The sequence below is a fragment of the Sinocyclocheilus rhinocerous genome, unplaced genomic scaffold (genome assembly GCF_001515625.1).
Source record: "Sinocyclocheilus rhinocerous isolate Xijiao unplaced genomic scaffold, SAMN03320098_v1.1 scaffold222, whole genome shotgun sequence".
NCBI lineage: Eukaryota > Metazoa > Chordata > Actinopteri > Cypriniformes > Cyprinidae > Sinocyclocheilus > Sinocyclocheilus rhinocerous.
The window spans coordinates 483,454-496,345 of record NW_015625652.1 but is presented as its reverse complement, the minus strand read 5'-3'; the positions used below and the strand labels follow the sequence as shown (position 1 = coordinate 496,345).

Genomic DNA, 12,892 nt, shown 5'->3' with positions numbered 1-12,892 from the left:
TTCCGGGGTTTTCTGGCGTCTTTAGCATCCTACTTATTCAACCATCTAGTATCTTAAGAACATTTAAAGAAAAAAAAATATTAAAAAGTGATAAATGTGTATATCTATGATAAAATGATACGCAGACACTTACATTTAGTAGACGTAGCCTAATCAACTGAAAGCAATAGTGCGGCGTATGGTTACAACTGCAAACCAACGGGACTTCTGTATTTAGCGCAATTTGTCAAACTTTTGAATTTACTGAAATGTTAAAATAATTAGCCTATACATTAGGCCTACACCTACTATGTGAAACTATGTAACTGGAAAGTGACAGACTTTATATAAAACGGCTGTCCACATTTTTATGTCATGTACTTTCTTAATATAAAATGTGTTTTTAAAGCCTTTTATAGCCTACCGATCTCAGTTGGAGAATAGTTTAAGGCGCCGTTATTTATAACAAATTAAAGGCGTAACGTAGTTAAACAAGATGCCAATGAAAGAAAGATACCTTTAAAATAAAAATATTCACAGATGATGGCACCACAACGTGCATTCTTTGACCGAAACTGATGCTGAAACCCAATTCTAATGCAACATTCTCTTTTTGAAGGTACTACAAACCCTGATATTTTCAATTTAGGTAAACTTCCTAAAATTCTTCAGGTGTAGGGGAAAAGCGCACTCTTGGATTCAATTATGCATGCCAAAAATAAATAAAACAAGAATGTGTGTATTCTTAAAAACACCTAATTATGTTAACATTAAAGGATCTCATTTTTAACATTTTGGCAATATACATGTGGAAGTCTAAAACTACGAGAAGTTGCAGTGCCCCGAGGAACATCACTGAACCCTTGAGCAAGATAGCGACCTCATCCTACAAAAATACTATGGTAAAGACCGTTTTCGCTAGAGTATTAGAGTTACAACTAGCAATTCATACTGTTGTAAAACAGTGGAAGCTTGCCACTGCTTCTATCAAAAGATAAAGTCAAATTACAGAAAGATTCTGAAAGCGTACGGTTACCATGGTAATTTTTGGTAGCGTAACATCAGGTGGGACAGTCCCTGTCATACGCGGACCGTAGGTCTCTCTGTGTAGAAGCGTCAGCTAAATGACTAATTAGACAATTAATAAAGCATCTATCAAAGCCACATTCACGGTTCCCTCACCTCTTTTGTTTCTTCTCCAGCGGTGAGACTGCTGCGTCTGACAGTGGCTGTAGTCCACACAGTTCAACACGATCAGCGCAAATGAGAACAGACGAAACTGCATCTGGGCGGCTGTATGATTGTCCCGACTCACGGAAGAAAGCGTCAAAGGTACTCGCCGCGAACCTGCAAGGTCCGTATATGAGGTTTCAATATGTATATTTTTCCACAGAGGAGCGGGGAGTTGAGGAGTCCGGACTCAGTTGTGTCACACATTAGAGGGGTAGAGAAAACACCATCTTTCACCACCGGTTAATGTCATTTTAGAGAGCGAAACGCGCTTTTTATACTCTAAAAAGTGTCTCGTTATTGTCTGTAAAGAGAGAAAAAAGCTTTTAACTTGAGGTTCTTTGAGTAACAAATACACCTTGATGGATCAACGTGGTTTGTGAGCGAACTATTTCATTCAAAAGAACTTGAATTAGCGAATCTCCAAAAGCGCACGGGACGCGGTGGATGCCCTCAAAAGTAGATGCGAGGAGGGAAAGAAATATACCTGCGCGGGTCCAGTCCAAAAAAGAGAAACTTTGCCTATTCATCAAGTTTCTTCCGACTGCCAAAGTGGACTTGGAACATCCAGCATCCCTCTCGCAGGAAAAGTTTAGTCCCTTCGTCCCCTAGACTGAGTGAGAAAACACATGGACGCAATAGTCTGCAAAAGCTCTAGAATAAACCCTTGAGGTGCATGAGGATGTGTGTGTAACTGTGGCATGTGCTGCAGTGTTCGGCTGGTGATGGAGTATCACTCTACTGGTGCTGATGCTATATAGGCGCTGCTGTCACGTGGAGACTCCAAGATCTTGTGGGGCTTTTCGGAGCACTTTCAGAAGCCCCTCGGTCAGAGAGAGGGCTGTTTGCCCCTCCCCCTCCCCTCCTTGTTTAAGTTTTAGAAGATGACAAATGGAATTTCTCCCGCTGTCTCTATACACTACATATGAGCCCCAGGGTCCTAGTGCATTGGCTTAAATTAATAGTATTATGGATTGATCGTACATTTACTTCTCACCCACCCCCACCATATTAAAGTAGCACCATATTAAAAACAACTTAAAATACTGTACATAAAGTACCTGAACTGCAATCTGCATTTCCTTGGTTTCATACTGTTGGGAAAAATGTACAAAAATTTAAACATGGTTTTGCTGGTTTTAGTAGGGTCTAGAAGCCAAGCTTTGTGACTCAATAAACCAGCTGGACACCAGCTTTCCCAGGCAGGATATCAGTTTAAATCTGCTAAGATCAGCAAACCTACTTAGAGTGGTTTAATTTTTTAATCAACAGGGATAAAATGAGAAATAAATTCAGAAAACTCAATAATTAATACATACAACGTGAGAGGCAAAAATAAGGGTTCTCTTATGATATATGGGGCTATAATAACAAACGTTTTAGTTTAAAAAATCTAAAAGACTGCAATTTATTTTTATATACTAGCATTAATACAACTTAATATCGCTTTTCACGTCCAACATAACAGTTTTCTTTTAAGACATTAATATTATTTTAAGTTTTAAAACCATTTAAAATGCAAAAAGAAAGATTGCTGAGGCAATTTCCTTTAGAAGCTTCTATGCCAAAATAGATATAAATTGCTTGAAATCCAAGAAATGTTTTACCCAGCTTGACCACTAGGTGTGGCACTTAATCTTTTATTTATACATCAATTTTTGACTCTATCTTAAATGTCTTATTCCACCCGATATTTTTGGCTCAAATTATCTAGAAATCTTCCAGGTCAGGTCAAAGTGTGCAGCACCTCATTCAGGTACAGATTCACTGATTTATAACAAACAGGTGTTACGCAACACAGCACTTCATATACACCACAGAAAAGTGCATATGTCCTTAAAAACACGTTTGATACAGTCTACACGGACTGTCCGATACCCTCTTCAGAGAGGAGAAAAGAAAAAAAAAGCATTTGTCATTTCTAAGCGATGACACTCTCCTCCAGAGCTCTTTGATGTTCAGATCAAAGTGAAATTCTCCCAAAGTCAATGTTAATTATATGAAGGCTATTTGTCTCTATCAGTGAAACACAATAGAGTTTCATTTCTCATTAAAATAAATCTTATTGAAGATATATTTATTCACCTGCCTTCCTTACACTCGAGTTGTATCAGGTTGCTTGACGGTCTAATTTTAGTTATAGCCATTTACTGCAAAGACATTTATGTGCATACTATATCCTAAATATAAAACTGAAGCGCCTGAAGTGATTCCCTGACAACTCGAAGCTTATGCACTGGAGAAGACTCCGTAATGATCTCTCATATTACTGAAAAGCTGCTCTAAATTTAGGCCTGCTCTTGTAAAAAAAAAAAAAACCTTTTACAATTTGGAAAAAACAGCACTCAAGGAATAATCCCGAGAAAAATTTATTATGGAACATACGTTGTATATTTTAATTATGTGACCTGTTTTTGAACAAATGTAAACCTTTTCATGTATGGGAAAAGGAATGAACAATGCGAAAAAGGGAAAGATTATGTAGCCCTTTTAACCAAAACCTACGTTGACCTTTTTGTTTGGGTGTTTGTTTATTTACTTTAAGTGAAGTGACAGACGTTGTGGTGGACAACCTTCTCAGCCACACGTCTGCTGTTGGTCTGGATGTCTTACTAAAACAACATCTGAGACAGCACTCCTAAGGTGAATGTGATAATTAAGGGCTAGGAGGGTTTTATTTTCGTAATGTGTCATGGCACAGGACCGGTAAACCAATCACTTTAGCCCACCCCCCTCCTTCCTCCCCACCCGGCCGCTCGCTCGCTGGGAAAGTAAAGGTGACGTCAGTTGTTTTAGACGGCTGGCTGGGAGCCCGAGCGCTGTGGCAGCTATAAGCCCCGTCTTCACTCGTCCAGAGAGACAGGGCCCATAAACATGTCAGCTGATAGAGAGGCCAAAGCAGACATTAAGACACGCTTCGAATCCCAGCCTGCAGCATTTGCGAGCGAGAGATGGAAATAGAAAACATATAGAGCGGCAGACTGTAGGTGTCATGCGCAGAAGATGGGATGAGATGGGAAAGGTGGGGAGGCATTATGTTGACTGTCTAGCGCATCTGACGTGCCCGACTGCGAACAAAGAGGACGAGCGACGGCGAAAATGATAACGAGAGTCGGGACGATCACCTTTCCGTGCCCTCTTCGCCGCAGTGGAGTGGGCCGCTACATAACAGCGCCGTAAACGCAGCAGACTAAACACTCATTCATCATTACGGCGCATACATGTGCAGCGGCACAAAACCCCCCATCCCACTCAGTGACTCAGAGCACATTAAAACTTCATCTATTACACAAAAGATCACAACCACTTAACCCTCAACCACCATTTGTAATGTCCAGGAATAAAATGCAAGCATGAGGTGAAGATGGTTTTGTAAGGGTTTTTTTTTTTTTATTTAATACCAGACGCATTGTACCCAAGTGTAAAAATAAGGCCTCTGTCTCGCTCCTTTGAGGGACACGAGAGGGAGAACAGGATGTTCGGCCACAGTATGGGAATGCTGGGAGGTTAGATTGAAGTGTACGGTCCGCAAAGATCCACTCAATAAAAGCCAGAATCCTGAGCTGCCCAGTTTGGAGTCTGAATAGAAAGGAAGAGAGAGCCAAAAGATGTTATTACCCAACACAATTGCATGTGAGGTCATTATAGATGAATGAACATGCTATAGAGTGCTGCAGTGATGGATGTATTTTGTAGGCCAACCCGGAAGTTAGCATCACTACTGAAGCCTGTTTCCACCGTGCAAAAAAAAAAAAAAAAGGTAATAGCAACTTTTTTTCTCTTGCAATTCTGACTTTCTCACATTTCTGAGGTTTTTTTTTTTTCTGACAGAATAAAAATAAATAATTCTGAATTTTTCCATCTCACAATTGCAAGTTTATATCACGCAGTTTGGACTTTTCTTCTCAGAATTGTGGGTTATAAACTCGTAATTGCGCCATTTAACATGTAGAATTCTGACTCTTTCTCAGAATTTAAAGATTACATCTAGGGCTGTGCGATTTGGGGAAAATATCTAATTGCGATTTTTTTTTTTACAGATATTGCGATTTGATTTGCAAATATTGTCAATAGTGTGCAGCACAGTATGGGTATTGTTACCTTGCTGAAAAAAAAACAATAGAAACCATCAGAGAAAATCTTATGGTTTCCATTAAAACCATTACAAAATTCCTTTTAATAGTGTGTTTTGGGCATTATTCCAATAGGAATTACTGTTGTTCTATTGGTTCCCATCTGCCAGATTACATCCCACCAATAGAATCCATCAAATACCAGTAGACACTATTATATTAAAACCAATACAATTCCCATTATAACCCTTAAATACATTCAATTTTCTATTGTGTTTTGGGAGGGATGATTATAATGGTATTACTACTTTTACAGAATTTAATTAATTACTGAATTTCACAGGAAAGATTTGTTTTTGTATAAAAAAGAACTGTATTACTTCAGTCCTATTATGCAAAGTATTAAATAGGTTACAGGCTGATTTATTCATGTTTAAGTATTTAGGATTTTAAGAACAAGTGGAAAATGTGCTGAATGTTTAATTTCATCCAAGTGAAATTAGCAAGCAGTTAGACTGAATTTACATTTGTTTTAAACGCGGAGCCAGGCACGAGTTGACACAGGTTGCACGCGACGCGTGCATCTAGCCTCGTCCATATTGCTAAATGCGCTCGTGGAGACTTGAGGTGCAGAGCTGGGCGCGAGTATAAATGAGCATTACTAAACAGGCTACGTGTGTGAACGGCTCGTCCGTGAGACGCGGGATACGCGGAGCGTGGGGCAGAGAGGAGCGAGTAGGAGTATTTTAGAGACACAGGCTGTGTGTGCAGTCTTCCGAATTGGGAATAGCGAACATGCATTATACATTTATTTCAAATTAGAATCTGTTGGGAAGATAAATTGTATAAGATAACATTCATGTACTAATAAAAACGTCTAAAAATTTATATTTTATTCTCCAGTACTAATTATGCATTGTGGCAGTTCTTGCAAATTACCTTTTTTGTTCGGTGTCTGTCATTTCGAAACCGAAGTGATCTCATATTACATAAGTTTTTCTTTAGTATTAATTTGCCTGACTGTCGATCTGACCCTGTAGATGTCATAATCCCACTCGCTCTCTCTCGCACGCGCTTTCTATTTGTTTTTTTTTAATGGTGGGCATTTACGCAGTTGGCTAGAGCGGTGCTGATTGGGGAAAACGGAGGTGGGCTCACTCAATTGGTTAGTAAGACTGCCACTCAAGGCTGGCAGTCATGCATTTGCGTTTGCTCTGGAACAGAGTCATATCGCGTCCACATCGCAGGCTTTGCGACTAGTAAATCGCAACGTCTCACATCGCGATTGCGGTTTGATTTCGATTAATCGCATAGCCCTAATTACATCTTGCAATTCTCCATTAATATCTCGCTCTATATTTAATTTCTGAGTTTCTATATATAAAAAAAAAAAATCATTGCAAGACAAAAAAAACAAAAACAAAAGGGAGATAAATAGTGGTGGAAAAAATTACCGTGGCTCCCTCAACAAAAACCCAATAGGATTTTTCATTGGCCTTTGTATTATAGCATAAAATAAGCTCTGTGACCAACAAAAGTTTTTAATTCTTAGATGTTTGGTCCATCATGATAATGTTCACAAATTAACACAACTCTTATGAATCCTGAGGCCTAAATACAAATCGCATTTTGCTATAAACAAACTACACCGAGTTTAACGTCACCATCACAAAGCTTCTTCTGACAACTCTTTTGGTCTTTATTTAAAAAAAAAAAAAAAACACATTTTCCCTGAAAGTCTGAGTTAGACTAGTTTACAAGAGCATGATTATAAACACAACAAAGCTGTAAAAGCAGACTAGTTAGTAGATGGTTTTTCGTGTTCAGCATGATTAAATGTATTGTCCCTGACAACCTCTGTAGTCCCATTTAGCCACATTTTTGTTTATTTATTTATTTAAAACATGACTGAAATAATGCAACTGCAAGTGCTTGTTGCCTGGTTTTGGTTCACAATCTCCTGAAACTATCTACTACAAAACTGCGGTCATTTTGCAAGTAGAGGAAGTTCGAGTTCACGTTCACACCTTTCCTTTGGGTTTTTCCTGAGAAAATGTTAAATTAAATTGTGTCTGGCCAAACACATCAAAATACAGGACTGTGTGTTATGGCCTTTGCCATTGTGGTGTTTGTGTGAGTGAGTCAGTTAAATGACGTGTTTTGAGGGACTGAGACATTTAAAGACCGTTATTTTGAAACGCTCTATTTCAAACTAAGTGAGGGCACGTTTGTCGTGGGCCAATCAGAGCGCAAGGCCAAGATCAAACGAAGACCAACTGGACCCCAAGCAAAACATCTGTGGTGACTCCTAAACACAGGGAACTCCACGGAGCGTGTGTGCAAGCATTATTTACTCTGCAGCGCTGAGTCATGGGACTCAGACCCTCTTCTTTATGGTTGTGCTCTGCTACCTTGTCATTAGGCCTTTGAAGAAAAACGGCATGATGAAAGCGCTCGCTCCGTTAAACTTGCTCTTACTGGTTTACGCCGTGTAAAGACATTTCGGGGCTGACTGCCACTCTACATTCTTCTGAATAGATCATTTGTGTGTGTAAACTACAGGGCTCAAGACAAACAGAGATGAGATCAGATAAAAGACGGAGAGATGCTCTGCTGCTTTGACCTCATTCCTGTTTGCGTTGCTCTGCTTCTTCTCGATGTTCATGGCCAGCATTTGGCTGCGGAACGAAAGGCTCTTGGTTTTCTCGATCACCTGCTGATACGGTGATATGGCGTTGTTGCCCATTACCACGTGACCCTGCCAAAGAAAAGAGGAGAGGAAAAGAGATTCAGAGCTAAACTTAGAGAACACCAATCCTTTTCTGTTGCCACAGACACATTTTCACAACCTCCTCATGAACACACAGGAGCTAATTCTAGGTCATTCCAGTAGAATGTCATGTGATTTCTGATATCAGAAGTCCTGTTACTTGGTTTGGGTGTTATGACCAAGTTCCTGGGTCAGTTCCAAAAAAATGTTCCTTTCACACGAATATTAAATAATGACACTACTGTTCAAAAGTTTTGTTTTTTCAGCATTTACATTAATCAAAAGTGACAGTAAATACATTTATAACATTACAAAAGAAATACATAAAATTATCCTTTTGAACTTTCTATACTTCAAAGAAGATTAAAATATATGTGTATGTGTATATATATATACACAGTATCTCACAGAAGTGAGTACACCCCTCACCAGAGAGTTTTTTGCCATGAGGTGCCATGTTGAACTTCCAGTGAGTGACCAGTATGAGAGAGAGAGAGCGATAACACCAAATTTAACACACCTGCTCCCCATTCACACCTGAGACCTTGTAACACTAATGAGTCACATGACACCGGGGAGAGAAAATGGCTAATTGGGCCCAATTTGGACATTTTCACTTAGGGGTGTACTCACTTTTGTGCAAGCATGTGTCTATACGTTGCAGCATTGTTTAATTTTAAATTGCAGTTTTGTATATGATGTGTGTTTTTATATCTATAACTGAAAGATTGTATTGATGTTGATCACCAATTTGGACATTTTCACTTAGGGGTGTACTCACTTTTGTGGCCAGCGGTTTAGACATTAATGGCTGTGTGTTGAGTCATTTTGAGGGGACAGCAAATTTACACTGTTATACAAGCTGTACACTCACTACTTTACATTGTAGCAAAGTGTCATTTCTTCAGTGTTGTCACATGAAAAGATAAAATATTTATAAAAATGTATGGGGTGTACTCACTTCTGTGAGATACTGTATATATATACATAATGTATATTAATCAAGTAGAGAGGGAAAGAAAGATAGAAAGAAAGAAAGAGAAAGAAAGAAAGAGAAAGAGAGAGAAAGAAAGAAAGAAAGAAAGAAAGAAAGAAAGAAAACAGTTATAGAATGATTTCTATAGGTCTTCTTAAATATTAATCTTTGTCATGACTAAGAAGTAAAGTACATATGTCACCATATTGAGAATGACCCTCCTTTAGGACCGTAATGACAGTCCTCTTACCCTCGAGGAAGGATATGGTGAGTAAGCGAGCACTGAGCAGAATAACTGACGTAATTGATTGCCTCACCTTTATGTTTTAAAGCAGAACACAATCCCTGCACAAAAGAGGCTGAATTAGATTTTCAGACTAATTAAAGGACACTAACGCAGCATCTATCAATTATTCGCTATTTGAGGAGGGAGGCAGAGAAACAAGAGTGAAATAAAATATGAGAGACTCTCACCAGTTTGGAGTCGATTTTGGCGTCCAGCCTGGCATTACGAATGAGGTTGACAATCCATCTTTCTGCCTCCTCGGGAGTCATATTCAGCTTATCGGCCAGCATACTGCGAGGCAACACAGTCCATTAGGACAAAACTTGGGTAAGGGGAGAACATTATATACACTGATGGCATTACGTGAAAATTGTGAGGTGTATAACAAGCTTGTGGAGTGTGTGTGTGCATGCAGGTTTAAAGTGCTGATCGAAAGTGCTGGATGATAATGGGTTTACTGTCATACCTCAGCATTTAGACGTCTGTTCAAGAGTGACAAATGCCTTGCATTATGTAATCAAGTCCGTGATTCTAATCTCACTAAGAAACCCATAAAAACGGAGTACAATTACATCATTGCGCTTTTGTGAGTATGAGGTCAAGGTAGCGACGAAACTTTGCAGACAAGAACAAAAGGACATTGCATGGACTTGCATGGCTTCTACTGACCATCCACCTGACATTTTAGAGAAACAGTCTATAAATGAAGCCAGGTGCCTCCTTCACAGATGTGTCATTGAGGGAGGAAGGTGGCAGCAGGGGCTCTAGTGTTCTTTGATCCACAATCCTACTACCGCAGCTGGCTTTCTTTTCGGCTAAGCTCATTTCGTGCAAGTCAGAAAGTGCAGGCTTGTCCCGTTCTGTTCTACACACCAGGTTTCCAAACAATGAATATGCTTTCACAGTGAAAGGTTAATAACTCAATCACCCACCGTGGCAACAGCATGGGTCTGGAGACAGGCAGAGATGACAGCTTATATCATTTCGCTCCCAGTGAAACCCTCAGAAAATGATGCGTGACAGGCTAGATTGGTCATAAAGCTCATTATTTAAGAGCTAACCGCCAATGAATGTGCCGGTTGTCACATCACGAGTTCCAAGCTGGTGATGGTTAACACATGTCCAACATCAAGCGGTGACACTCGCTACGGGAAAAAGGAATGCCTGTCAACTCCAGGGGTTAAAGCAAGGACATGAAACCCAAGCTCTTCGGCAGCCCCAAAGCACTCCGCAAAGCATACGACACGCTGATGAACAATTACAGCCGAAAAGGAACAGGAAACCAATTAAGACACTGGGAAGTTTAGATAGCTGTACATCCATTACAGGCCTGCAGACCTAGAGGTCTAGACCATGTCTGAAACGAAGCAGACTTGTGAGCTTTCACAGAAAAATCTATGGAAATGCCAGAGTTCATTATCAGTCCAAATTACTGGTTTTAGGAGAGAATCACATGATAAATAAACAGCTTGAACAAACTTGGTGCCGGTTTACTCTAGTGACGCAAGCGGCAACGAATGTTATTTCACTGGTTTAATTAAGTGGTGACACATGTCAGTCAAGCCAGAGTCAAAGATCGACTCAAAACAAATAAGATCGAGTTTCCTCTTTGGGGGAGCTGACCCTCCGGACAAGCTAAACCAGAGACCAAGGTCAACCACAGCCTCGGCGCAATGAAATGGCCCACACACACGCTAATCTAATTTTATCCAGCTTTAAAATGAGAAAGGGGGGAAAAGGTAGTATGTACATGTGCTTGCCACTAATATGAATGAAAGTCTGAACTGAAACCAAAAATATACAAACGCTGAAAGAAGTAATTATGGAAAAGAAAGAGGTTGGGTGAACGAGCCACTCAAGCACAAGTGCCTGACAGGGCGGTTTAAGCCAAGCTGCTTGACTCCTCTCGCTGCAGTCTCATTTTACACAGACTTAAACCTGGTCCTCTGGGGTTGGGGGGTGGAGGAGGGTAAGGATCATTTTCACTTCAACCCCTTGCATGTACCGGCTCCTTGCAGTTGATTTATCCAATTCCGATTACAGGCCGGTGGGACTGGGGCAAGCGGTCCTCACTCCAGGAGCCGTAGACTGTTAAAAGGTCAGCTGCAAATTGATACAGTGCTGACCTGCACTACAGAAGTTTTAAACATAGTAGAGTCAAAACAAATGCATTGTTAAATATTTCCATATGAAGGCACAAAGAGATTCACATCATTGGAAGTGACCCCTGCTTCATAGCTTGGGGTAAAACTGATTCCCCTTATCCCATTAAAACATCCTCTTCTCTTCACTTAGAAGAAAATGTTGGTAGTTTTAATGACACATGCTTGTTTTTCTTATAGAAATGCAGAGTTTTTGGTAGGGATGTAAACTGAATTAATAATTTATTATTATTATTTGTACTAGTAATTATAAAATGTAAAAAAAAATTATGTAAAATAAAAATGTAAATATGTTTCATAAAAATAGCACGTAATAGATTTGACTATTAATATTAACAAGAGTAAAAAAAAAAAATTCTACACTATTTAAAGCAGCAGACGACATATCCTAAATGCTTGTTATAAACAGAATGTTAACATCTTTTGGTGTAGACAGAAACTAATAGTTAACGTTATAGTTATCATTCTTAGTGTGAATGGGCCTTAAGGGAAGGAAAACAAACATGCAGATGAAATAGAACAATGCCTCCTATATCAGTGGCCCTGCAAATCAACTGTAAAATTAATTACTGTGGCCTGTAAGAGACCACAATGATTTACAGATGACAAGATTGGAAACACCATTCAACTAAAAACTAAAATTCTCATTAAGCGCACACAGACTACTCAAATCAGGGCCAATGAATGCAAAATTGGGAATTTAAGTCTTTGAGGACAAGACACAAAAATGCAAAGGCCATCAAAAGTGCAAGTCATAAAACTAGATTTCAAATAGAGCCTTTTCACAGACATTTTTATATATAATGCCATTTGTAGTTGTGGTCTTTTTTGGTGTATGTTGAGGGCAAAAACAGAAATAAAAATCCTGCCTACTCATTCAAGGCCAACAACTGTAAAGTCCACAATTAGCTGCAGAGGACTTCTGCGTACTGTACCAGTGACATGCAGTAATAAACCAAAATGGATGTTTTCCAAGCCTCTAAACATACAAAACGCAGCCTTTCAGGCGACTCCTTTGAGCTACTAACTTGAACAGATAAACAGCAATCACAATTCAGTTTCCTAGTTCAGCATTACCTTTGTCACCTTTGACAAGAAAATGGATTCAATTGCAACGAGACTGCCAAAAAAGAGCCAGGACTCCAAATCAATTCCAGACTATCTGCAACTGGAGATTTGGACAGAGCCTGATCACATTCCATGTTTCAACCTTGACTCCAGCCCTTCTCGGTTTTATACAGCTCAGAAAATGCGAGCGAGCAATTAGGCTGTACAATGAAGCATGGAAATAGTGTGAGAACCTGGGGATGGCTGGTTTTTGATCGCCGGGTGTGCGGTTAGAAGAGAAATAACAGATTCCGAATGGCTACGACTATGCATGTGCACTGCAGGAGAAAAAAAAAAAAAAAAGCCTCC

The 12,892-nt window shown here is 39.6% G+C and overlaps 2 protein-coding genes across 3 annotated transcripts in view; both read right to left on the bottom strand.

Moving 5' to 3' along the window:
* LOC107705839 (R-spondin-2-like) overlaps positions 1-1,997 on the bottom strand; it is a 58,385-nt gene extending 56,388 nt beyond the window's left edge. The window contains exon 1 of the mRNA XM_016509335.1: positions 1,162-1,997. Within this exon, the coding sequence (XP_016364821.1) occupies positions 1,162-1,264 (103 nt within the window). The 5' untranslated portion in view covers positions 1,265-1,997. The remainder of the gene's footprint in view (positions 1-1,161) is intronic.
* A 2,577-nt stretch (positions 1,998-4,574) lies between these two features.
* Positions 4,575-12,892, bottom strand: part of LOC107705216 (eukaryotic translation initiation factor 3 subunit E-A-like) — a 53,682-nt gene continuing 45,364 nt past the window's right edge. For both annotated transcript variants that reach the window (XM_016508415.1, XM_016508422.1), the window contains 3 exons: positions 9,503-9,605; positions 7,906-8,040; positions 4,575-4,788 (listed from right to left, as the gene is read on the bottom strand). In XM_016508415.1, the coding sequence (XP_016363901.1) occupies positions 4,750-4,788; positions 7,906-8,040; positions 9,503-9,605 (277 nt within the window). In that variant the 3' untranslated portion in view covers positions 4,575-4,749. The remainder of the gene's footprint in view (positions 4,789-7,905; positions 8,041-9,502; positions 9,606-12,892) is intronic.